Raw genomic sequence first — 25592 nt, forward strand, 5'->3', positions numbered from 1 at the left:
ACAGCCCAGTTCTTGTCTCTTCCAGGCTCCCCTGGCTCAGCCTGAGTCCCCCACTGCCTCAGCTGGAGATGAGCCCCGGTCCACCCCTGAGTCTGGGGAATCAGATAAGGAGTCCGTTGGCAGCAGCTCCACCAGCAATGAGGGCAGCAAGCGGAAAGAGAAGTCCAAACGCGATCGGGAGAAGGACAAGAAGAGGGCCGATTCCGTGGCTAACAAGCTGGGCAGCTTTGGCAAAACGTTGGGCAGCAAGCTCAAGAAGAACATGGGAGGCCTGATGCCCAGCAAGGGCTCTAAGCCTGCGGGGCTGGGGCCGGCGTCAGGGCTGAGCAGTGGCACCGAGACACTGGAGAAGAAGAAGAAGAACTCGCTGAAGAGCTGGAAAGGTGGCAAGGAGGAGGCGGCTGGGGACGGGCCTGTGTCTGAGAAGCCCACGTCCGAGTCTGTGGGCACCGGAGGGAGCAGGTACAGCCAGGAGGTAATGCAAAGCCTGAGCAGCATGAGGACTGCAATGCAGGGGGAGGGGAGGTTCATCTTCGTTGGGACCCTGAAGATGGGTCAGCGGCACCAGTATCAAGAGGAGATGATTCAGCGCTACCTTGCTGACGCTGAGGAGAGATTCCTGGCCGAGCAGAAGCAGAAGGAGGCCGAGAGGAAGATCATGAACGGAGGGGTGGGCAGTGGGCCTCCGCCGGCCAAAAAGCCAGAGCCAGACGGCGGGGAGGAGCTGTTGGCAGCCCCCCAAGCAGAGTCGCAGGCAGTGGCCTTCTCTGCTGGCTACCCTGGGGGCTTCACTATCCCTCGGCCTTCTGGGGGTGGGGTGCACTGCCAGGAACCCCGGAGGCAGTTGGCAGGGGGTCCGTGTGTGGGGGGCCTCCCACCATACGCCACCTACCCCAGACAGTGCCCTCCTGGGCGCCCCTACCCGCCTCAGGACAGCAGCCCTTCTCTGGAGCCAGGCAGTCACTCCAAGGACGGCGCTCACAGGGCCACACTGTTACCGCCTCCCTTCCGCGTGGCCGATGCCTACAGCAACGGCTACCGGGAGCCCCCCGAGCCGGATGGGTGGCCTGGAGCGCCCAGGGCGCTTCCCCCAACCCAGACCAAATGCAAACAACCGAACTGCAGCTTCTATGGACACCCTGAGACGAACAACTTCTGCTCCTGCTGTTACCGGGACGAACTGCGGAGGCGGGAACGGGACCCTGGTGGGGAGCTGCTGGTGCACAGGTTCTGAGTGGGGACCCTGGAGGGCAAGGGGGCTCAACAAGGAAGGTCCAGCTCAACTGACTGGCTCATCAAGACCCGGCCCCCACGTTGACGGGGCAAATGAAGTGACGTGTGTGGAAGCCTGGCTAGAAACTGAAGGCTGTGTGCACCGGAGAGCTGCCCCGCGGCTGGTGGCCAGCGGGCGGGCAAGAGCAGGTCAGGGCTGGATGGCGCCTGAGGGCTGGACGCGGCCTTCCTAGATCTTAACTTGATGGGACTGAGCAGCTACCAGGGGGGAGGTGGTGATTCTGTCTCCTAACCCCTTGGGCCCATCCCGGGACCTACGGAAAGGACGTAGTAGGGGAAGGCTGGGGGTGGGGGGCAGGAGTGGGGTGGAAGAGGCAAAGGTGGCTCTCAGTGAGAGAAAAACAGACCAAAGCTCTTCTAGGTTGGAAAAAGCACATGGTGGAGTTAGGAGTGTGGAGGAAAACTGGGAATTAGACATACTTACTGTTGATTTGAATTAAGGTAGAAATGAGGGTGGGATCAATTCTTCCTTAAGGGTCTGGAAAGACAGGGCAGCCACGGGTGCGGGTGCGCACTGGTGCCTGTTAGGGAGGCAGTTTAAGTTGGTCTATCGGGATGGGAAAGGGAAGGACTTAATACCGAATCCTTTTCCTCTTAAGTTTTACTTCTTTCTGAACACCACCTGTCATCTGTTCTAGTTTGAGAGGAGATAAGCAATTGCCCCCATCAGAATTTTCCTCACCCTTTCTGAGGGCTGAGCTCAGCTGAGTTAAGAAGGTTGTGATTTTTTTAAGACTTTAATTTTACTTTTTTAAAAGTTCCCTCTGGGGAAGGGGAGAGAGGGAGGGATGAGCAGAGCAGCTGTGTGTGTTGACTTTGTCTCCAGGTGAATTGGTGCAGAGGTGACCTTTTTTTCACTACTTAGCAATAACCACATATGGGGGTTTGCGTGCCCCTTGGGAGGAGGATGGACCTTTGGCCAGACTGTTTCAAACAAAACCAAAAACCTAAATAGAGCGCTACCATCCTCTGCTGCTGCATTTCTGTAGAAGGCAACTGTCTTTTTTGACTTTTTTTTTTTTTAAGGAAAAGAAAAAGACCCCAGCAAGCAAAAACATTTTAAAAAATCAATTTTCCCCCTATTTAAGTGATTCCTTCTCCTTCCTCTGTACTTTGGAGAATGAACTGAACATCCTGGCTTCTTCTGTTAAGCCATAGCTGACCTTAATCTGTGGTTAGTTTATTAAAATAACAAAGCATACTTTGTAAGAAGATATTTTTGATAATAGGACTGATGTTGAAAAATAGGGTAGGGGTTGGGACAATTTATAAAAAGGTAGAGAAATCTATTTTAGTGAACTATGACCACAGATTACTCCCAATGAGCTCTATCTGTCTTAGGATCCCCCTTTCCCTGAGCCAACCCTTTCCCCAGGGGGTGGGAGTGGACACAGTGGGGAAGCTCTTTGCATTTTGCACAAAGCACAAGTCTGGACAGCCTACACTCTGGCCAGCACCATTTTTAAGAGCTTTAAGCCAGAGGACCTATCCTGGGCCAATTTTCCTTTTTCTTTGTTTTTATTTTTTTTTTCGGGGGAAAAAAAATCAACTATGCAATTGTATACACTCCTGGGTGCATACCAAGAAGGGGAATAAGTGTACTTAAGCGTCCAGATGTTAACTGGGGCTATTTTTCTCTATTTGGGTTTCTCCTTGGAGGTATGTACTCATGACCCACCCCGTGAAATGTAATCCCCACATTTGATCTAAGGCAGACACGGTCTGGGTGTGTGTGTTGGGGGGACTTGTGTTTGCCATATGTTGCTTCTGCCCAATCAGGAAAGTTGTCATCCTGTTTCCCCCTTGGTAACAAAGCCACCAAGACTGTCCTGTTTATTGGAACTGTTCTTCCTCAACAAACTTGAAAGTCACTTACTTTCCAAGTCTGATAGTCTGTTGATCAAATTAATCATTTCCTATGGCTATGAGTCCGTAGGCGGTTATTTGAAAATAGACTGGTTTCAAGGAAGCAATGAGGTCAGGGGAGATAGGTACCAAAGGAGAAGACGTATATATTCTGGAAGGCCTGGGATGGTAGGAGATAAGCACTCCCCTCAGGTACGAAACGGAAGAGTGTCCTGAGAAACTCAGTAGTCAAGGTAAATACTGTGGGAATGCAGTATTTTTAAAAAGTAATGCAAAAAAAAAAATCCATGATAAACAAAATACCAAAATCTTACAGACAGGATTCAACAGGACTGGGATTAGGGTGAGGGAAATAAGGCTGAGCTGAGCAAGTACGGTGGAATCCTGTCGTTATTTAAAATTGTGACACTTTGTTCATTATGAGGTTTTTTTGGTGTTTTTTTTTTTTTTTTAGTTTTGATTTTCAAAAAATACTGCATTAAAATAGTATCGTGGTTACTGGGTTTTGGGTACCCCTTAAATTTTGCGCCCCAAATGAGTGCCTTGCCCACCTCACCCTGTTTCTGGGGCTAGAACACCACCTCGCCGGCTTCTCTCCTTAACATTCGCACCCAGCAACAGGTGGCTGAAACTCACACCTTGAATTTGCACAGCTCACCTCGTAGATAGGTTTCTGGCCTGGACCAATAGGAATGGAAACAGACCAGGGGTATTCCCAGAGAATAAAACCAGGAAAGTTTTAATTCTCCACTGGACTGCTGTGTTTGGATTTGATCTGTTACTAGATTTTAGTTAATACTTTTGTTTTTAAAAACTGAGACAAATGAACAAAAACGGAAACCTTGTGTCCTGTTTGTTTTTGTTTTGATTTATAAATTAACTAAACCCAATTTCTTCTGACTTCTTTTCAAATAAAAAAGGTGGAAACTTGGGGGTGGGGGTGGCCATGGGGTGAAGATGGGAAAATAGGGCTTTATTTAGGCCCTATAGCTTTTTATTAAGAAATAAATTAATATTTTTCTTAATTTGGGAAGGTAACTGTTTATTGAGGCATTAAAAAAACCCTCTCCATTCTAAGGACCGTGAATCAATGGATGTTTTTCCATAGGGATGAGTAAGGTTTGTTTTGCCTTATTCTAGAGGTTGTGTGGGGTGGGGAGGTGAAGGAATAATGCCTGGGAAGTGAACTCCGGTTGGTTTGCGGTATTTTGGGAAGATGAGGGGGTGGAAGAGGCAAGTGCCTGCAATTACTGTGTTGGGGGGAAGGGGGGAAAGTGGTAGATGGCGTGCACTCAAGATGGGCAAAAGTTCCTTAGTTAAGGAGAGGTCTATGGGTGAATCGGGGAGGCAGACCCGGTAACCCTAGATGAGGGATGATTGCATCTCTCAGGCTTCCATAAGTGCACTTAGTTCCTTGAATCCAGGGCATCGGGGTACCTACTGAGGTTTTTATTGGAGAGGGGAAATTTCCCCTCATAAGACAGTGCTACCTCTCCACCCGAGTTTCCCCCAGCCCTGATGGAACAAGTATACTATAGGATAAGCCTCCAACCTCCTCCCTTAATCTATGCTGGTTTCATTGAGAGTCACAAGATTTAACCAAAAGTTTTCCCCTCATACTGGATTCTATCATCAAAATAAAAAGATTATATAAAAGAAAATATTTTTAAGATTCAGTTTCTTTACGGAGTGGGGCTGGTGATAAACGGTGTACAGGGTCTGGAGGGACGTACCTTCTTGTTGATGCAGTTTTTCAAGCAAAACTAAAGCTCCCAGACCACTAAAACAAGCGAAAATTAGCAATGACTTCATATTCTGTATTTGGGAGGTTATCCTGGGCCGAAACGAATGGAACTGGTTCTTAATGACTTCTGAGGACGTAGCTTTCATACTAGCCATTCGTCCAGGGTTCCAGTCACATTTTTTTCTTTGCCAACGAAGGAACTTCCTGAGTTTCTCGGACACCTCTGGACTCTGTCCTCCTTTTTCTCCAAGAAGTCAGTGCCCCAGACACATAGCCACGGTGAGAAGACAGATTTAGAAGCCCCTTCCTAGCCTGGAATCACCTGCACCCCAGAGTTTTCTAGTTTCTTTTTCCCTCCAGGCTGCAGATTCAGTGAGGCATCCAGGCACTGTCTCACTTTGTAGAGAACCAGTCTGCAAATCACAGGGTGTGTGGCCCCCTGTACTTAAGTTGATGAACCAAATATTTATTATGAAGTCTCCTATGTAGACACTCCGTGCCACCTCCCTTCAATGGCTGCGTGGGGAAGGGGGGCCCTGGAAAAGTAAGGGAAGCTGGCTGACAGGAGTGGGGGTGGGGAGGGCTGTGGCCTCTTTCTGTGCTTTTAACTGGATCTGTGACTCATCTTGTGAGTCAGTCAGCTCCACCTCCAGCTGCCCCTCCCAGCAGCCCTCACTCCTGGATTCTTAAAATGGAAAAATCTGATATAGCCGCTTGCCTTTCCACCATTCCTTTCACCCCCTAAACCCTCCACTGGGGATGTGGGGGGTGATGACAGGTGGTTTTCCTGTTACTAAACCCTCAGCTGCTGCCCCCATTGCATTCCTGGTCGGGTGCTGATCCGAGTCACCCATTTCTTTTCCCCCCAGCCCCTGACGTTTCCCCTATTCCTCTGCTGCTCCTACACTTCAAAGAATTAAAGAATAGAATGAGGCTCTTGAATGAAGGGTGGTGGGGACAAGGAAAGTGGATAATGAGATTTTAAAATTGTGGTACACACCTCTTCCTATTGCAACAGACCTTGGGAAGTTTTTCTTCCCGGAGATTGAAGCTCATGGAATGCAGGTGGGGGTGGGGGTGCTCAGTAGCTTTTAGGACTTAGAGAATCTGGATAACTAGCTCATGGGCCACCTTCACAGCAGGTGTATGCCTCTTTGTTCCAGATTGACTCCCTGTCACAATATTTTCACTATTTCCACAGTTGCAGCCAAGACAGGGAACTTTTATAGCCGAGGCCGGAAGGGTGTGTGTGGTGGGGGTTGGAGAGAATAGAATGTCGCTGTGGAAAATTGGGGTCCCCACCTAAGGATTGCTGCCTTTGTACAGACTCAAAATCAATAAAACAGCAGCTCATTAAGTCTTACTTTGTATTTTATTTCCTGTCTTTTTCATACCTAAATGTAGATTGGGGCATTCCTACCCCTCGGTCTGCTGCAGTTCCTTTACTTACCCTCCTTGTGCCCCACCCCCATCTTGCTTCTTGGGTTGCAGCGGGGAGGGGGCAGGAATAGGATTGTTGAACTGAACAGAGGTTTCCAGCCTTCAGCTTTCAAAGTCTGGAACATGAATTATTAATTTGTAGATCCGGTGTCTGGGTTGGAGGGAGGGGTCGTACCTGTGGGCTCCAGTTTCTAATTGTGTGTGTGTGTGTGTGTGTGTGTGTGTGTGTGTGTTGAGATCTTTTCCTTGGGCCTCCCACCCCCACCCCAGAACGTGCACATAAACATACCTGTACTTGTGTCAGCATCCTGGAGAGAGTTTAATTTCTCTCCTTTTCCACTGCACCTTTTACATGAGGTGTTTCATGCTCTTTGGAGAAGGATGTAGAAAAACACCAATACGGCCCCCTCCCCAGTTCTTGGGTCTCCCCAGGTAAAAATCCCCAAAGGTCCAATTTCCATTTACTTCTCAACCACGTCTGTCAGGTCTGTCAGGGAGGCAGTAAGGAGGCCTCAACTATTTTGCGTTCCTCCCACTTCCTCCACCCCCGCCCCCTGTAAGCTATAAAAAAAAAAAAAAAAAAGCTGAGCTTCCCAAGGAAGCCATCACTGAGGAAGTCTGGAGAAGTGGCCCAAATTGTCCCAGTTTAATACCCGGTGGTACTACTCCCCTTAGTCTCCAGTGCTCAAGAACAGGAAGAGAATGGAAGCGGGGTAAAAAGGGAATCTGGGTATTTTTTTCCCCGGTTCCCAATTTTTTTCTCACCTTTCCCAAGCTCCTCCACTTTCCCAAAATTGTGTGTATGCTCCTTTAAGGGGCTGGGCATCTCTCCCGCCCTCTCCAGAGGCGACTGAAGTTTCCGAGGAGCCTCTTCTAGCTGAGCTGGACACACCTTTCAAAGACCCCAACTCGTGCTCGGTGCACTTCAAACGCTCCTTTCCCCTAAGTCTTCCCTCCGCCCTTCTCCCTGACTAACTGCTTCTCCACTACAAGATTCAGCCTCTCCCCAAGGGGCTTGAGCATCTTCAAGGTTTCCCACCCTTATCTGCTCCGTCCCCGGATGGAGCCGGAGAAATGTGGTGGGGGGGCCGGGGCCAGAGTTTCAACATCGCCCCCCAGAAGGAGGAGCCAGAGATGGGGGTAAGGCAAGGAAACTTGGGCTTGGGGGAGAGGGGCGGTAGGCAAGAGGGGGTGAATGGGGATGATGTGGAGCTAAAAGAGGGAAGAAAAGGATCTAGGACTGGAGGAGGGTGTGTCTCATGTCAGCTCCAGCTGATGATGGAGCTTAGTGTGTCTTTTACACAGTCTCAAGTTCATTGTCTCATTATCCATTAACCAGCCCCTCCCTTTACTGTCTGCCAGCCCTGGTCCTGGGCTCCCCACAGCCACCGATCTCAGTTTCCCCTGAGAGTCTAAGTGTAGGCCTCCAAAGGTGGCTGCTAAGGTGATCCCCGACCTCGGCGTCGGAGAGGCCTGGGGATTCACCCTACACCCTTCACAGCTCTCTGGACCAAAGTCTGTCCAGGGCAGTGGGATGCCGGAGCTCCGGAGTCATCAGCTTGGCAGTTGCCTGCACTCTGGATGCCTCCCAGGTAATAACTGCCTTTCTGATCTCCAGAGACACCTTCAAATTTCATCCAACTCAAAACTCGTTTCATACCCTTGCCAAAGATACCTCTGTATTTCTCCCGGCTGGAAGTGCTTTTGCCTGGGCGTGCTCTTCTCTCTGTCCAGAGCTGGCTGGGAGGTTGGTCGCTTTGTTCTCTTGACCCTGTTACCCCTTTTCTCGTTTACTTATTCAGTAAATATTGGAGTGCCTACTATGTGCCAGGCACTGTTCTAGGCGCTAGAGTGAAAGAATACACATTGTCTCCTCCTGAGCTTTCATTCTTAGGAGTTAGAGAAAGATCTTAATCTTCCCTCTTTAGACCCTCCTGTCTCAGCGGAGTAGGTGTATACAAGTGTGGACAACACTGGAAATAGTCATAATCTGGGTCCTCTTCTCCTATAGGGGAGCAGACCCTAGCATGGGCCCCAGGGGTGCGGAAGGGGCTGGAACCTGAATTGCCTGGAACCCTGATCTGCACCAACTTGAGGGTCACCTTCCAGCCCTGTGGATGGCAGCGGAGTCAGGTGAGACGGTTAGGCCAATGGAAAGGACAGCTAGCTGGAAATGGCTGGGGGGTCCAGAAGGATTTAGACAAACATTACAGGAAGTGAGATAGAGTTACACTTAAGGGCTATTTTTTCAGTGTATCCGAGATAGTCAGTGGGGACTGGTCTGGAGAGGTGAGGGGCTGCAGAGACAGGATGAGTGAAACTTCAAATGTCTTCGCATCAGTCATGTGCTTCGTTTCCTCTAGGAGACGCCCCTGAGCAGTGAATATGATTTTGCCCTGGTCAACATTGGGCGATTAGAGGCTGGTAAGTATGGGGGTTTGGTGAAGGGGCTCACTGGGGTTGTTGGAACCCCTCCTCATCCTTTCTTTATTCTCAGAGGACAGCCAGGGATGCAGTGGGATGGGCGGGCAGAGTTCCTCCCAGAGGGACCCTGACCCGTGGCTGCGCTGCTGTCTAACTCTTGACTTCAGTGAGTGGCCTGGCCCGAGTCCAACTCCACCGTCCAGGGTCCCTGCTTAAATTTATCCCTGAGGAGATTCTGATCCATGGGCGAGACTTCCGGCTGCTCAGAGTTGGTTTTGAGGCTGGAGGATTAGAGCCTCAGGCCTTTCAGGTAAGAGACCCCCAATCCATGGTCCCTCCTCCCCTTAGAACTTTGGGATATTTTCCCTGGCAATTCCCAATAGTCCCCTATCTCCCAGGGTCCCTCTCATCACTCTCTCTGCTCCTTTCCTCCAGGAGAAGTTAAGAGGCTGGAATCAATGACATAATGAGAGTAAGGGGCGTGAATTGTAGCCCAGCTCTGCCAATGAGTGGGAGTGTGACTGTGGGCAAGTGTCTTCTTTTGAAAAACAGGGAGGGTTGGAGGAGCTTATTCCTGAGATTCCTCCCAGAATCAATGTTCTGGGATTCTGGGGTTCTATGTGTTCTCCTGAGCTCGAGCCCCAGACCTGTGAAGCTCCCTGCGTTAGGGGCTGCCTTCCCTGTCCTTCTCCGTTGGTGGCAAAGACAGTGAAGCAACACATGGGCCCCAGTTCCTTCTTTTCACTTCAGTCTGAGCCAAAAGGATGGACTGTCCTTTCCTCCACAGGTGACCATGGCCATTGTCCAGGCCAGAGCTCAGAGCAGTCGAGCCCAACAGTACACAGGGATAATCCTGAGCAAGGCTGGTGCGTGTGGGCTCTTTGGGGTAAGGACGGGGTAACGAGTCGGAACACACAGGCTGGCTGAAGACAGAAGATCTGAGACGCTGTCTCTGTTCCCTCTCCCTCCTCACTCCTGCCCTAGGCCAGACTTCTGGCTCCAGAAAACCACCTATTCCCCTCTTGGAGACATCAGAAGACTGGGAGACTGAGAGGAAAAAGCAGGGGGCCAGCGCCTGGAGGGTCAGCCTCGTCAATGAGAGGTTTGACGTAGCCACCAGGTGATTCCCCCAGGCCTCCCCAAGCCCTGTAGCCCTCCCAGTCTTCCCACAGTTCTCTGATCCTCTAAAACGATGCTTCCCACATACTCCGGCCTCCTAGGACCTCTACGAAGCTATGCCCCGTACCTCCTAGATCTCTACACCTGGTATCTCTTGGAATGATCCCCTCCTAAGTGGCTTTCTTGTAATCACAGCTTTGCATTATAGAGAGGTCACTGAGCTAAGATGTGACATAATTCTGAATTTCACAGCCTCCCCCGTTACTTCTGGGTCCCTAACCGAACTCTGGACAGCGAGGTCCGGAGAGCATTTGGCCACTTCCATCAGGGCCGTGGACCGGTCAGTGTGAGGGTCAGGGTAATGGTTGGGGATTCGAGGGTTATGGGAGGTCAGGGGTCATTGTGGAGAGAGGGGTCCCCTGGGAGGTCAGTGTGGGGGAAGGGGAGGGTGGGGCTAGGAGTTCTCTCACAGTGATCTTCTTCTGACTCATTTGAAGCGCCTGTCCTGGCATCACCCTGGGGGCAGTGATCTTCTCCGCTGTGGTGGCTTCTATACAGCCAGTGACCCTAACAAGGAGGACGTCAGGTGAGGGAGGTTTGAGGAGAAGAATCAAAGGTCGGATGTCCGGGGCAGACTCCTTCCCTTACTTGCTGACTCCCTCCCCTGCAGAACAGTAGAGTCCCTGCTCCAGGCAGGGCATTCCGACGTCGCCCTGGTGGACACCATGGACGAGCTGCCTAGTCTTGCAGATGTCCGCCTTGCCCACTTGAAGCTGAGAGCCCTCTGCCTGCCTGGTGAGAGTAACCTTTGACCCCTCACCCCACCCCTAGGTCTGCTGACCCTAACCTGGTTTACCATTTTGCCTGCGACAGACAAGTAATCCTTCAGCCCCCTGATCCTTCGCTTTCTCCTCAACTGCCCCATATCCCACAGACTGATTTCCTGTTTTCCGGACCCCAACATATATTTTTTTTGAAACTGCTTTATTGAGATATAATTTACATACCATAAAATTCATACATGACCTATCATAGGTGTTCAATTCAATGAATTTTATTATATTTACAATGTTGTACAAATGTCAACACAATTGAACTTCGAAACCTCGTGGCCATTGTAGTTAATCCTCATTCCTATCCCCAGCCTTAGGCAACCACGACTCAACTTATTCTTAACCCTTCAGGCTATAGACCCCAAATCCCGAATCCCAGGTTTTCCTGATCTCTGCCCTCTGACCTCTCTACTCTCTATCAGATTCATCCGTAGCTGAGGATAAGTGGCTCTCAGCCCTGGAAGGAACACGATGGTTGGACTACATCAGGTACTTCTTCTTTTTCTAGCCATGATTTATAATTCAACCCTCCCTAACCTTCTGTTAACGTGGATGCCTAAATGGCCCCTGAACTCTCCTGGTTTCCTGAGAAGACCATTGTGATTGCCCCTTACAAGAAGGGGCAGGATTTTGGGCTCTGCCTCTATTCCATCCCATGGCCCATTACTCTCCTCCGAGCTTATCATTTTTCCGTCCTCTTCCTCACCTGCCCCTCCAGGGCTTGTCTTCGGAAGGCCAGTGACATCTCAGTCTTAGTGACATCCAGGGTTCGCTCTGTAGTACTTCAAGGTGAGTTTCTTGGGTCACCTCACTCCATTACTTGACTTTGTCCTTCACCCACCTGACTGGATCCTGCTCAGGGAGGGAGACCTATAAGGCCTCCTTGTCTCTAATTACAGCACCCGCCTCTCCCTTTGCTAGGAACTACCCATGAACTTTAACTCACCCTTCAGTGCTACCTCTGTCTCCCTATTACAGCCTGTGGTCCCTAACCAGGGTTTCCGTCCTCTGGTCCCATCCTTTCGTCAGTGGATTGGGATGGGGATTGGTGTGGGAAGGAATGTGGAAGTAGGTTTTTTATAATCTGCCTCCTGCATGTGAGGCTGGTTATTTCTATCCAGGTGGAGTCTACAAAGTGAATCATTCAAGGTCTTTGTTTTCTCTTCACTTCTATGTGCCTTCTCAATCCTACCTACCCCAAACTTTCCCCTCTGTGCCTCTCACTTCTCCTTGCTATGTTTCCTTTTCTCATTCTCTTCTGCCCTAGTTTCTCGGCCCCTCCTTCTTTGGCCCTTCTCCCTCTTCATCACCCAGAGCGCGGTGATCGTGATTTCAATGGCCTCCTCTCTTCACTCGTCCAGCTGCTTTCAGCCCCTGAAGCCCGAACACTGCTTGGCTTCCAATCACTAGTGCAGCGAGAGTGGGTGGCAGCTGGACATCCCTTCCTGACCCGACTTGGGGGAACTGGGGCCAGCGAAAAGGTGAGAACATCTTGGGAAGGTTTTGGGTGGGGGCCAGTATTCAGTATTACTAAAGAAGTAAGGGCATCAGAAAATTATACTCCGTTGGAGGTGAATAAGGTCTGAAGGGTCCTGAGGGTAGACTGAGCTTAAAGGGAGACCCAGAGGCGTGAAGGACCACACCCATGATATGTTCAATTCAGATTCTATTTTCTGATCTCCTTAGGGGCCCTTGTTCCGTGTCCCCCATCATTTTGTCATCCTCCCCCTTTAGGTCACCACAATTCCATCCTCTTAATTTCCCTCTTCTCAGGCCCCCGTGTTTCTCCTCTTCCTGGACTGTGTCTGGCAGCTCCTCCAGCAGTTTCCAGCTGAGTTTGAATTCTCTGAGTTTTTCCTTCTTGCTCTTCATGACAGTGTCAGGGTTCCTGACACCCTTACATTCTTGAGAGACACTCCCTGGGAACGTGGAAAGCAGAGTGGACAGGTCAGTGACTTCCAGTTTTTACTTGTCTCCCCCACCCCCCCACACACACTGAGAAGTGATTTCTGAAATTCAGTCTTGATTTATGAAAAGTTAGGTCCATGGGTGGGAAAGGGGGGAGGTTGGTGCTCACTCTCAGGATTTGACTTTCACCTTTCGTCTGATTCCTGGAGTAAGAGATGAGAGTCTGAGAACTTCTCTCTAGACCTGGGAGGATTACATGTGTGTGTATATGTATGTACATATGTATGTATATTTTGTTTAACCATCTCTTTTCTTGTTTCCTTTGTCCAGTTCAACTCCTATACACAAGTCTATACCCCAGGGTATTCCCAGCCCCCAGCTGGGGACTCCATTAATCCACAGCTATCTGTCTGGGACTGGGATTTACGATACAGCCATCAACAGATACTACAATTCCGTAATCCTGGCTATGACCCGGAATACTGCCCAGATTCCTGGCTCCCTAGACAGCAGGTGAGGTGTCTAAACTTCCTAAACTGCCTTGAATTTCTCACAGGCTCATCCTACTTGATGTGGAGACGTGGAAAGACTCAGTATCTGAGTTCCCCCGGGAAAGCTTCCCACTCCTCTTCTATAGCTGTCATAGTCCCCGACTGTCCCCAGGAAGACAGAAATCCTAGAATAGCAGAGGGCATCCTTTTTGTTCTCATCTTCTGTCTCATGCACACGTTTTATAAGTTTCCCTAAAATCAATTTTAGTCAGTGCCGAGGCCTCGGCTGAAACCTAATGAGGAGGAGAGATAAAAGTGCTCAGCGGGAGGCTAGTGCGGTGTGAGTGGGAGGCAGCTGGGCATTCCTCTTGATCATTTGGGGAAACGGGTCATCTGGCTCCTAGGTTTCCAGTTGATTTCCCTTTTCCTTTTAGCCAAGCTTCATGGTTACTGGACCCCCCAGTTCTGTGTGGCTCTTCTCTAGAGGGGCCTTGACCCCCATGAATCAACTCTGTCCTTGGCGCGACAGTCCCTCCATGTTGGCAGTCTCTTCTCGTTGGCTCCCTCGACCTGCTATCTCCTCTGAAAGTCTGGCTGATCAGGAGTGGGGGCTCCCCTCGTACTGGGGAGCTTGCCCTTTACCCTCGGGGCTGCTGCTGCCTGGATATCTGGGACCTCAGATCAGGTTCTGGAGACGCTGCTACCTGAGGGGAAGGCCTGAGGTCCAGGTGAGAAAGGAAGGCAGGGCCTGGGAGGTGAAGGGTTTGACTGCTGAACCAGATGTTTCCAGGATCTGGAAAAGCAAAGGGCTGGGGGGATTGGGAAGTGAAATACCATTCCTGTTGGTATCAAAGTGGATAGGTTTGGGAGTGTGGGTGGGGGAAGGTTCTTGTGGTTCAGATCAGGTGGAACTTAGGGCATAGGTAGAGTGGGGAAAGAGAATTAAGACACCAGAAGTGGCAGACAGATTTTAGAAGCAGATAATGGAGCTTCAATAATATTCCTCTCTGCCTGTCTGCACCCCTTCCCAGACGGGCCTCTCAGCTCCGACAATCTCTGGCCTCCAGGATGAGCTATCCCATCTTCAGGAGCTATTAAGGAAATGGACACCAAGAATATCTCCTGAGAATCACTCCAAGAAAAGAGATCCAAATACCATTCTCTCCCAAGCCCGTTGAAATTGCTTTCTCATGGGCAGGGAAGAAGGTGGTCTGAGGTGAGGGAGGGTTGTCTAATCCTTCGATTTTTTGTTATATCTGATCTTGCTGCCTCAGCTTTCACACTCCAACTCTAAAACAAGCTTGCTGACTTGTTTCCATCACAGATGGGTGGTCTGTCATGTTTGGTTCCTCAGGATTATATACAGAGGGTGCCAAAAATATATAGACACATTTTAAGAAAGGAAAAAAGCTATTAAAATTGTAATAATATATACCGATAACAAAAGATGAACACAAGTCGCGTTTGACTTCTGCAATGATAAGAGGTGCTCAGTGGTTCCCCATCAGCGTCCAGACCCTTCTGAGTAAAGCAAACTACTGCTTGAGCAACGTTGACCAAAGTGTCCCATTACTATACATTTTTTTTGGCACCTCCGGTATATAGCGTCTTGTGATTTGAAGAATTTAGAAACAAAAACAATCCAGAGTACGATCACCTGTTTCTTCAGGGCAATTCTATCCCTTTTGGATATCCAGCTTCGTGAGAGCAGAGATGTGCTGTTCCTTGGCCCCAACAAGTTGGCCTACAGACCTCAATCTCACCTCTTCTTGCTGCTTCCTTGATTCCAATTTCTATTTCTTCCCTTACAGCTTCCTGTGGGTATGCAGTGGATATGGGCGACACCTTGTCTTTTCCAATTGTATATTTTTGTAGGGACATTTCTATTTAAGGGATTCATTAAAGCACAGTATTTATACATGTCGCTGGCATTGTTTCTTGTGTCTGAATAAAGGAGCCTAGGCAAGACGGGTGGGTATGACCGGAGAGAGATGGCACCCACCGTATTACTAAGGAAATAAGGGGTCGGGTCACGCGAGGCTCTGCAGAATTCACATGCAATTTGGGGAAAAGGTTCTTCTCCAAGCCTGCCGTTTAGTGGCAGATGTGGGGCAAGAGCATACCAAGCCGTGGCTGCTGAGGCCACGTGTGTTCTGGAGGATGAAGCCTCTGGGTTCAGTGTCCACCACGCCTGAGCTTTGGTCACTTAGGGCGTCAGGTTCCCCCCCCCCCACCCACCACGAGGCCACCTCAGGCATCACTCGCTCCAACATGGTGCAATCCCCTCCCTTCGGGGAAAACGACACACTACTTCCACCCTAGCCTCGGGCTGCGGGCGGGAGTGGAGGGCGGCCTCCACGCCTAAGGCAGCCGACTGAGTCCTCAGCGCACCCTTCTCCGGGGAACCAGTGACGATCATTTGGCACGAAAATATATGGAATATAAAGTTTCGTTCTTTTAGTTTTCAAATTGACGTTTTGGGAGCAGTATGATCCTGCACCGTCTTGCACTGCTTTGAAAGAGGTCTGAACGTTTCCGTTCCGCCGTCCTCGCCCTGAGAACTCAGTGGAAGACTCGGAGAAGGACCGCGGCCCACAACACCCCATCATCGGGGCCGCATCCAGTCTCCGCGGCTCCTAAGATGGCCGCCACCGCTTCCGGCCCCGCCCCGCGCCGCGGGCCCGCCCACACCCTCACGTCTGCCTTTGCCCCGGAAGTGGAAGTAGTGACTGAGGTCGGAGGGCGGGATCGCTGCTTGGAGACGGCGGGAGCTCTTCCATCATGGCGGCCGGCCCGATCTCCGAGCGGAACCAGGGTGACTGGACGGGCCAGGGGGCGGTCTGGGAGGTCCCGAGTAGGGCCAGCAGTGTTTCCGCCCGGGCGGGCGACTGCGCCCCCCAGGAGGGCGCGGGACGAGCCACTTTGCTTGTTGGGGGCGGGGTGGCCCGGTGCGGTTACGGCCTGTAGGTGTGCTGCTTTCTAGTATGTCCAATCGCCTGCTTTCCCACCCAAAAACGAAATCAAAAGGAGAATGTGCAGCGGGACTCTAAATTTGACTTCAGAAGATTCCCTAGTTCTTGGAAAGAGGGAGGTGGATGCGCTTAATCTAAAAGTCTTTTTTTTTTTTTTCCCCTCCCTTTTTGCCCCTGCACCGTCTCCACCAATTCTCCCGCCTGGGTTTCATCTTCACGTTCCCGTCATCTACTTCCACGTCATCCTCGTCTCTGCCCGGACTTGCTGCTCACGCCATCCAGATGCCACTGTGTACGTGGGGGGCCTGGATGAGAAGGTGAGCGAACCGCTCCTGTGGGAGCTGTTTCTCCAGGCAGGACCAGTCGTCAACACCCACATGCCAAAGGATCGAGTCACTGGTCAGCACCAAGGTGAGGACATGCCAATAGGGGCGTTTGTTTATGGAGGACACACTGCTCCTGAGGACCCCAGCAGTATTCCTAACCGTTTTGGAATAAGCAACCTAACTAAACGTTTCTGTCTCCTAAGGCCTACCTAGCTCACGTTTGTTTCTGGAACCATTCTTAATTGAAGTGAGGTTATTATTTTTTGTTCTTTGGGCTTTCAAAGATGGATGAGTTACACCCCGTCTTGAACCACTTCGCTGAAGTTGTTAACCTCCCGTCTTCCACTTTCCCAGGCTACGGCTTCGTGGAATTCTTGAGTGAGGAAGACGCTGACTATGCCATTAAGATCATGAACATGATCAAACTCTACGGGAAGCCGATCCGGGTGAACAAGGCCTCGGCCCACAACAAAAACCTGGATGTGGGCGCCAACATTTTCATTGGGAACCTGGATCCAGAGATCGATGAGAAGCTGCTTTATGATACTTTCAGCGCCTTTGGGGTCATCTTACAAACCCCCAAGATAATGCGGGACCCTGACACAGGCAATTCCAAAGGTTATGCCTTTATTAATTTTGCGTCGTTTGATGCTTCGGATGCAGCCATTGAGGCCATGAATGGGCAGTACCTCTGTAACCGCCCCATCACGGTGTCCTATGCCTTCAAGAAGGACTCCAAGGGTGAGCGCCATGGCTCAGCAGCTGAACGACTTCTGGCAGCCCAGAACCCGCTCTCCCAGGCCGACCGCCCTCACCAGCTCTTTGCAGATGCACCCCCCCCACCCTCTGCCCCCAACCCTGTGGTATCATCACTGGGGTCTGGGCTTCCTCCACCAGGTAAAGCGTTTCATTCACAATATGTTTGTCTTGGGTTTGGGGGGGGTGGGGCAGAAAGAAGGAGAAGCACGGATAAAGAGGGACATGGAGTCGGTAGGTGATGAGAAGGGGATTGAAGGCTAGTGGTTGTGATGGGGAGGAAAGTTGCTGAGTTTCTCCAGGAAGCTGAAGATTTTTGTGTTGGCTGACATTGCCTCTGAGTTTGGAGAGCTGAGAGGAGCTCGTCCTGCCTGGAGAGGCCAGATTGGAACAGGTTCTCGAAAGACATTTACTGTCATTAACTATTCTTCTGTTTCCTCCATAGGCATGCCTCCTCCTGGCTCTTTCCCACCTCCAGTGCCACCTCCTGGAGCCCTCCCACCTGGAATACCCCCAGCCATGCCCCCACCACCAATGCCTCCTGGGGCTGGAGGACATGGGCCCCCAGCAGCAGGAACTCCAGGGGCTGGGCATCCTGGACACGGACACTCACACCCTCACCCATTCCCACCGGGTGGGATACCCCATCCAGGTGAGTACTCTTTGCTGGAAAAGGAAGGGATGAGCTGGGAAGAGGAGCTGTCACCACTTATGCTGCTGTCCTTTGTCCCTCAACAATAATAGTTCCAGAACGTCCTTCAGACATTCTTTTATAAAAACGAACACAAGATACTTTACTCTCTTTAAAAACTACTACCTTGTCTCCATTTCTTATTTGTTTTTCCAAAGTGTACAACTATCCTTGTTGTTTTTTGTTTCCTTAACTTTTACTTCCATTCTTTCCTCTGGCTTCCCTCGCACGGCAGTGACCTAATTGCTAAATCTAGGGGACACTTCCACTCCTTATCAGGTTTGACCTCTGGTCTTACTTGAAACCGGCTGTGTGTTCCTGTTTGAAAATCTTATCTCTTTTGCTTTTTCTGGATCCACTTCTTATCTGTCTCCTCAATTTTAGGCACCTCAACAGGCTCCTTTTTCTCTGCGTCTACCTAGGATTTTGTGTTTTGTTCTCCTTTCTGCATAGTTCCGTTACTTGTACTGTGACGCCTCCTAGATCTGTATCTCTGTTCCATGGTTGTTCACATTCCAGACCCTTAATCCTGCTGTTGAATCGACAGCTCCACTTTCCACCTTCCCCTTGCACCCTAGCCTTCCTCTAGTATTCTTTGTTCGAGTGCTTAATTCAGAAATACGGGGGCTATGTTTGACTATTTCCTATCATCCCACTCATGATACCAAGTCTTATTAATATCTCTGGCGTCGGCCCTCACTGCCAGTGCCCTAGTTCAGGCCCTCACACCCTCATTAATTTACACTTAATTTTTTAAAAATTTTATTGGGGAATATTGGGGAACAGTGTGTTTCTCCAGGGCCCATCAGCTCCTAGTCATCCGTCATCCTTCAATGCATTGTGGAGGGCGCAGCTCACTCCAAGTCCGGTCGCCGTTTTCAATCTTTAGTTGTAGGGGTGCAGCCCCCGCATCCCACGTGGGAATTGCACTGGCAACCTTGTTGTTGAGAGCTCGGTTGTAACCAACTGAGCCATCCGGCTGCCCCGCCAGAAGCTCAGTGGCAGCTCATTGTCTTCAATCTAGTGGCAGGGGGCATAGCTCACTGGTCCATGTGGGAATCGAACTGGCAACCCTGTTGTTCAGAGCTTGTGCTCTAACCGACTGAGCCATCCGGCCGCCCTCTCACCTAATTTATTGTAAGAATTTCCTAACTCATACTTTGACTCCAATTTTCTTTACCTTTGATCCACTTCACAGAGTAATTTTTGTCAAACACAGAAATCTACATACACACTCTTGCTCAAATTCTCTGTTGCTAGAGTAAAACCAGCCTCATGAACATAGCATTCTAGGCTTTTCCTGGCCCCTGCCCGTTACTCAGACTGTTACTCGTTACTGTGACTGCCTGGTGCCCCTGATTACTAAGCGGCTGGTTTTCCTGGGACAGACTTGCCGCTTGACACACCAGAGATTTGCACATTCTAGTCTTTTCTGCCTGCGATGTCTAGTCCCACTCTCCACCTGAAAGAGTCTTATCCTTTAGACATAGATCTTTGCTCAGATAGTATCTCGGTTACCTTCCCAAATCCTGTCGACAGACCACTCCGTTTGTTACATACATCTGCGGCTCTTCCGGTTCCTGAATCATGGGAGAAGCAGGTAAAGAGGGCCAGAAACTGACTGGGTAGTTGGTTGGTTTGAACTGTTGGAGTGGGGTCCAGGAGAAGGGCATTTTTAGCAGCGTCGTTTTCCATACTTGTTACTTCTCTCCATTTTGTTTTCTTTCTTTCCCCACATTTTTGCCCTTGTCTCCAATCTCTGATGCGTCCGTCTTGTTTTCACAGGGATGTCTCAGATGCAGCTGGCCCACCATGGCCCTCATGGCTTAGCGCACCCCCATGCTGGGCCGCCAGGATCGGGCGGGCAGCCACCACCCAGACCACCCCCTGGAATGCCTCATCCCGGTCCTCCTCCGATGGGCATGCCCCCCCGAGGGCCTCCGTTTGGCTCTCCCATGGGTGAGTAGGTTCTGGCCACCTCCTTCTGTGACCCCCTCTGGCACACCTCTTTTCCCCTTGTTTCTTTCCTTCTCACCGTCTCCCTGTCTGCCCTCTCCCTGCGTCCTCCCAATATCAGCTGTCTCCTGTTTCTTTTCCTGACTTCTCTTTCTCTTCCTGCAGGTCACCCCGGTCCTATGCCTCCACACGGCATGCGTGGACCTCCTCCACTGATGCCCCCTCATGGATACACTGGCCCTCCACGACCCCCACCCTACGGCTATCAGCGGGGGCCCCTCCCTCCGCCCAGACCCACTCCCCGACCTCCGGTTCCCCCGCGTGGCCCACTGCGAGGCCCTATCCCTCAGTAAGTCCTCATTCTCTTTCCGCCTGTCATGGTCTCCCAATGTCTTTTCAATTCCTTGGACCAATCAGAGTTGCTGTAGCTGCGCGGGGCCAAGGCGCTGATCCCTCTCAGGCCTGTTTTTTAAGTGTGATTTTTTTCATAGGAGGTTTTTTTTTTTTTTTTTTTTTCTGCATTGGTCCTAAGTGTTTTCTAATGCACAGAGATAATAAAAACTCAACTCCTTCTTTATCCTTTGTGGTGTTTTCCTTGGCAAAGTAACTTTTCTCTTTTTCTGTGAGAAGAGATGTCCGTTTGTTGGGAGAAGAATGATAAGATGGAAGTGAGGCTTTTTGTTCCACCTTTTAGAGGCTTATTGTGTAACTGCTCTTGCATTTTCTGGACTGCTGTGGAATTCAGCTGCTGTTGCCTTACATCAGGCTTCCAACGTGCAGTTTCTAAGACGGAGACTCAGCAGTGGCATGGGTTACTGTGAGTATGAAGTCAGAACAGAAGTCACGTTCCTGGAGCTGTGCTGGAAATAATGAAGTAACATGCACAGAGCTAGTCATGGTGGCACTGTCTGTAATAACTAGATTGGAAACAGCGCGTGTCCTTCGGGCAGGGTCTGGTTGAATACACAGGTAAATCCATCCCCGGAGTACTGAGCGGCAGTAGAAAGGAATGAGGAACATGCTCCTGCTGTCGTGAAGAAAGATGGCCAGGGTGTAGTCGGTGGGAAAGAACATTCAGAACACAGTGTACCGTGCGCCACCTTACCCATCTAAGCGGTGGCCCAGAATAGTATATACATCTGTTTATATTTTAAAAATGGAAGGGTAAACTAAGAATTCATGGAAATTGATACCACTGCGGGGAGGGAGGGGCGTGGAGGGAAGCTGGATTTCTCTGAGCATACATGTTACGAGGTTTTCTTTGGCACCATATGCACGTCTTACGTAATAGCAAAACAAAGTTGAAATTGGAAAAGCAGGAATTCAGTAAACCTTCATTTTCTTCTGCTCTTTACCACCAGACGTGTTGGATAGGGGACTTGTATCTTACTCCTTTTTTTCCCCCTCATTTCTCAGTCCTTCCAAACCTGATTTATGTCACATTTAAATCTGTGCTCAAAGATTTTCAGTAACTAGACTCAATCCAATATCTTTTTTTCTGTACTTTGCTGTATTGAATCCTGTTATGTCACCCCCTTCTTGAAGCTCTTTTTTTAACTTACATAACGATGAGCTTTCCTAAACCCTCAGCAAGAAAAGGTGAGTCTGGCCCTCCTCTTGCATCATTCTTCTTCATGTAACAATTCTAAGGGCTCTGCTGGGGCAACTGAGGATGCAGAGATAGCAAGGCAGTTCTGCTATCCAATCACATGAGAGATTATTATGAAACAAAATACTTTGAGAGCACGAGGAAGGATATCTAAGTGAGAAAGGTTCCTGGGGAAAAAGCCATACCCTAAAGGAGGGGTAGCAGTTTCCCAGGCCAAAGCGGAGGGGAAGCTTATTCCAGGTGGATGGGAGATTTCCGAGCAAAAGCAGAGGTCGATAAACAGCCTGGTGGGTAACACGCGAAAGCTATTGGTGCTGGAGGCAGGATGAGGCCTGAGTCAGGTGGGGAGCGCTCTCATAGGTCCGTGTTTCTCGGCAGGCCCCTTTTCACACCATGGCATTTGCCATGTGACAGCACACTGGGGGGTGTGGGGAGGCTGCAGGCAGTTGACTCAGGAACTCCAGTCGTCCCAGGCTCTGCCTAGCATAGCAGCCCACACTGAGAGGGAATTCACACCAGCTCATTGTCAAGGCTCACCGGGTATCATTCATTTGGGGATATGTTGGCTTGGAGGCGAGTTGTGAGACGTCTGATGGCTGGCTGGTTACGTCTGCCAAAAGCTTGCAGAGGATTGGGCATGATGCTTCATACCTTGAGTGGCTAAGGAAGCAAGATTTCTAAATCATAATGGGATTAACTGACCTCTTCATTTCAAACAGCACTGCGCTGTAAAGTTGCTTTGATGTGGTCATAAGCCAAGGTCCCAGGAGCCTGTGGTACCTGGCAGAGGAGCAGCTGACCCCTGGCCCCAGCAGCCAGAGGCCAGCACTGGAGCAGCCCCAGGTGGCGGAAGGCTTCGTCTCAGTCTCTGTCTTTCCTGCCTCCATGTCATCTATCAAATGAATTGACTCTTCTCATTGATCCTCAAGGACTTCAACCACCGCTCTCCTTATGCAGATGGTTCTCATATTTCTTGTGTGTTCTTTCACACAAGCTCCTGTGTGGTACTTTCGGCTGTTATCTGATACCATGTTGATGAATTCACACCATCACAAAATAAATTAGTGCCTTTGCTGAATTCCCTGCTTCTCTCTTTGGAACCACTATTTTCTCAGGCCTTCATTCTCAGAATCACTGAGCTTTCATTCATTCAGTAACAAGTTTTCAGTGCCTCCTCTAGTCATTAAGTTTGACTCCCCAATCTCTTCTTTACCTCTCCACCCTCTAGCGCTTTAAGATGCTGGTGCTCAGAAATTCTCTGAACAGAGCTAGCTGGTATTTGCTTATCCACTTAGGTTCCCACATCTGTTTGTTATGCACTAAACCAGGGTACTCAACCTTTTTCTTTTTTTTATTGCCCCCCTAAGAGACATTTTTCCCTAATTGCCCTCCCCCCTATATAAAATTTCAATATCAGATATACTGTATATGTACTTATGTACTATGGCCCTTTGGAGGAACACAAGCCATTATAATATCCAAGATTCCCCCCAAAACCCACTTTTGACCCCTTGGGGAGCGATATCACCCCCATTAGAATGCATGCTCTAAGCCGTGGGTTTTAATGTTTTGTGGGCCATAGACAGTGCTTTGAGAATATGACCAAAACTATGGACTCTACCCAAGAGAAATATATATATGCATTTATGTCTAATACCTTGAGGCAAAAATTCCAGAACGGTTATGAATCCCAATCTACGTATCTCTGCATTAAACTGGATCCCTTATGAACGCTTAAAGGATCTCTTTCTGTTCATCTGTATTTCCTGAGAGTGTTGAAAGGTGCACGGCATCTATAATAACTAAAAACGGTAACAGCTAATAATTCCTCAACGGTGCAGTGTACCAGGTACTGTACGAAGTGTTCTACCTGTATTATCTCAGTTAATCCTCATAACAACTTTCCAAGGTAGGTCCTGCAATAATCCCCATTTTAAGATCAGAAAACATACTGTTACTTGACCAAAGTTATGTGCTAAGGAGTGGTGGATGCAATGACTGAACCAAGAGCTGTCTGAACCCCAGAGCCAATGATTTGATTACATTGTACGACATTACATTTACTGAGTAAGTACTTGTCGAATCAAATATTTACTCAGTAAATATAACGGAGTATAATGTGATGAAGCAATTTTTACATATGTATTTGCCCTGTTAACCACCATCCAGACAGATCAAGACGTAGCATGTCAGCATCCAGAAGGCTCTCTCATGCCCCTTCACAGTCCATTTCCACTACCCAGAGGTAACCACTATTTCCTCTGTCACTGTCGCTTCATTTGCTTTTTCTGGAACTTTCTATAAGTGGAATCATATAGTTTGTACTCTTTTTGGTCTGGCTTCATTTGCTTAGTATTTGTGAGACCTTTTTATGCCATTACATATATTAGTTCAGTCTTTTAAAAATTTGTTCCATAGTTTTCCCTTGTATGAATATATCAGTATTTGTTGAACCAAGTTTATCCATTCTCTGGGTGATGGACAGTTGAAGTTTTTTAATATTACAAATAAAGCTGTTATGAAAATACTTGTCTTTCTGTAGGACATACACACTCATTTCTTTGCTGGATCAGATCTGATTTGTTTTTAGAAGACCACGTGACTGCTGAGAATAGTAAGGTTTAGGGGAGCAAGACTGGAAGTAGGGAAACCAGTAAGAGACTGTTGCAGTAGCTGAGGAGATGATGGTGACTTGGAATAGGGGCCAGAGGGGGAACTGGGAAGAAGTGGTGGATTCAGAAGACATTTTGAAGGTTGGATTGACAAGCCATGCTGATGGAGGGAAGAGAGCGAGAAAGGAAAGGATGAGTAACTCCGTGCTTTGGAGGGGGCCTCAGGGAAGAGACAACCCAGGGAGACCTGGATGAGAAGTTGGTTTATGGATCTGTTATGTTTGCAATGCTTGAATTGAAAGGTGGAGGTGTTGAGTTTGGGCCTGGGGGAAAGGTCAGGACTGGAGAAAGAAGTGTGGGAATCATTAGCATATAGACACCATTCAAGTTATATGACTACCTGAGGTGACCAAGGAGAAGAGAGTAGGTGGAAGAGGGAAGGGCCCAGGACTAAGTCACAAGGAACTGTAGTGGTAATAGACTCAGCAAAGGGGACAGAAGGAGTGATTGGTGAGGTGCCTGGGGCCCATGGTACCTGGGAAAGACAAGTCTACTCAGAACTTCAAAAGAAAAATGCAAGCTTTCTCTCTAAGAGAACAAGATTCCTATTATTGCAAGTAATGGATCAGTGGAGAGGATGCAGTCACCTTAAAGAAAAGAAATGGCTCCCTGCCGGCCATAAACTAATTGAAAATACTAACATGCTTAAAGGATGTGTCAACCTTGAAGAGGGGTCAGCAATGAAAGCCTAATAAAGGGAGAGTTCTTGAAACCCACATGGGCACAGCTGTTCAAAGTGCCATCCTGGAAAGACAACAGCATAGTCCTGGAGCACTGGCAGGGCTGCCCGCAGCAGACAGGGGAGTGGGGAAGAGTAGGCAAGAAGAGTTTTCTGAACCCATTGGCATGACTCCTACCTGGGATGGCCAGATGCCATTAAAAATGCCAATAGTCCTGCTCCTTCTGCCATTGTGCATTTAGACATTGACGTTGTCATTCTGATTTAGCTTAAGGCAGAGAATGTGCTGGACATACAGAGTTTTCATTCAGTCTGAGTGACAGTTAAGTTTCTCATGGTGAATGAATGCTATGTATTAAGGCTTTATATTTCAATAAATTGTAAATTTTGTTGGTACAAAGAGTATTTCCAAGACACAGCTTTGGAGGCTGAGAAACCCAGGGCCACATCCCTGTCCACCGTAAATTCAGTGCTGCCAATGCCACCTGTGAGGCCTCTGGGAACAGCCTACCAGTTCTCTCCATGTGACACATCCCAGGATTCTGAAACCTCCATATTTAGCAAAGCAGAATTACACACTATTAGATCTGATGCAGCATCTAGTCCAAGCCCCCCATTTTCCAGATGAGAAAACTGAGCTTCAGAAAGGCAGAGAACTTGACCAAAAGCCCACAGCTTGTTCGATGTGAGAACCCAGGTTAGAGCCCAGGTCAGTGCTCTGTCCAGAATATCCTAAGGCCTTACCTGGAATAGGTGGACGCATTCAGTAGGTACATCCCCAAACCACTACACAGCCCCTCATCTCTGCAGCAG

At 49.3% G+C, this 25592-nt stretch overlaps 3 protein-coding genes across 7 annotated transcripts in view; all 3 read left to right on the forward strand.

Annotated features, from left to right (window-relative positions):
* The window catches only part of OTUD7B (OTU deubiquitinase 7B), a 51097-nt gene extending 46304 nt beyond the window's left edge, over window positions 1-4793 (forward strand). For all 4 annotated transcript variants that reach the window (XM_081024777.1, XM_081024779.1, XM_081024778.1 and 1 more), the window contains one exon: window positions 26-4793. In XM_081024777.1, coding sequence (XP_080880903.1) covers window positions 26-1234 — 1209 coding nt within the window. In that variant the 3' untranslated portion in view covers window positions 1235-4793. The remainder of the gene's footprint in view (window positions 1-25) is intronic.
* A 2392-nt stretch (window positions 4794-7185) lies between these two features.
* MTMR11 (myotubularin related protein 11) lies at window positions 7186-15036 on the forward strand. 2 transcript variants are annotated; one of them, XM_081024996.1, is made up of 18 exons: window positions 7186-7483; window positions 7845-7935; window positions 8355-8476; window positions 8707-8767; window positions 8935-9077; window positions 9555-9633; window positions 9752-9887; window positions 10139-10226; window positions 10384-10472; window positions 10557-10681; window positions 11142-11208; window positions 11438-11508; window positions 12034-12200; window positions 12493-12666; window positions 12958-13140; window positions 13553-13846; window positions 14150-14334; window positions 14930-15036. In XM_081024996.1, exons 1-17 carry the CDS (start codon window positions 7418-7420, stop codon window positions 14294-14296), a joined length of 2103 nt encoding a protein of 700 aa, XP_080881122.1. In that variant the 5' UTR covers window positions 7186-7417; the 3' UTR covers window positions 14297-14334; window positions 14930-15036. The 2 variants fall into 2 exon arrangements, with proteins under 2 accessions (XP_080881122.1, XP_080881121.1); XM_081024995.1 differs by having other exon boundaries at window positions 14150-15036.
* A 543-nt stretch (window positions 15037-15579) lies between these two features.
* On the forward strand, window positions 15580-20396 carry SF3B4 (splicing factor 3b subunit 4). The gene is made up of 6 exons (XM_081024997.1): window positions 15580-15933; window positions 16373-16501; window positions 16771-17313; window positions 17618-17824; window positions 19649-19822; window positions 19985-20396. Exons 1-6 carry the CDS (start codon window positions 15900-15902, stop codon window positions 20170-20172), a joined length of 1275 nt encoding a protein of 424 aa, XP_080881123.1. The 5' UTR covers window positions 15580-15899; the 3' UTR covers window positions 20173-20396.
* Window positions 20397-25592: the final 5196 nt, after the last annotated feature.

This window comes from Rhinolophus hipposideros (assembly GCF_964194185.1).
Source record: "Rhinolophus hipposideros genome assembly, chromosome: 19".
Lineage (NCBI taxonomy): Eukaryota > Metazoa > Chordata > Mammalia > Chiroptera > Rhinolophidae > Rhinolophus > Rhinolophus hipposideros.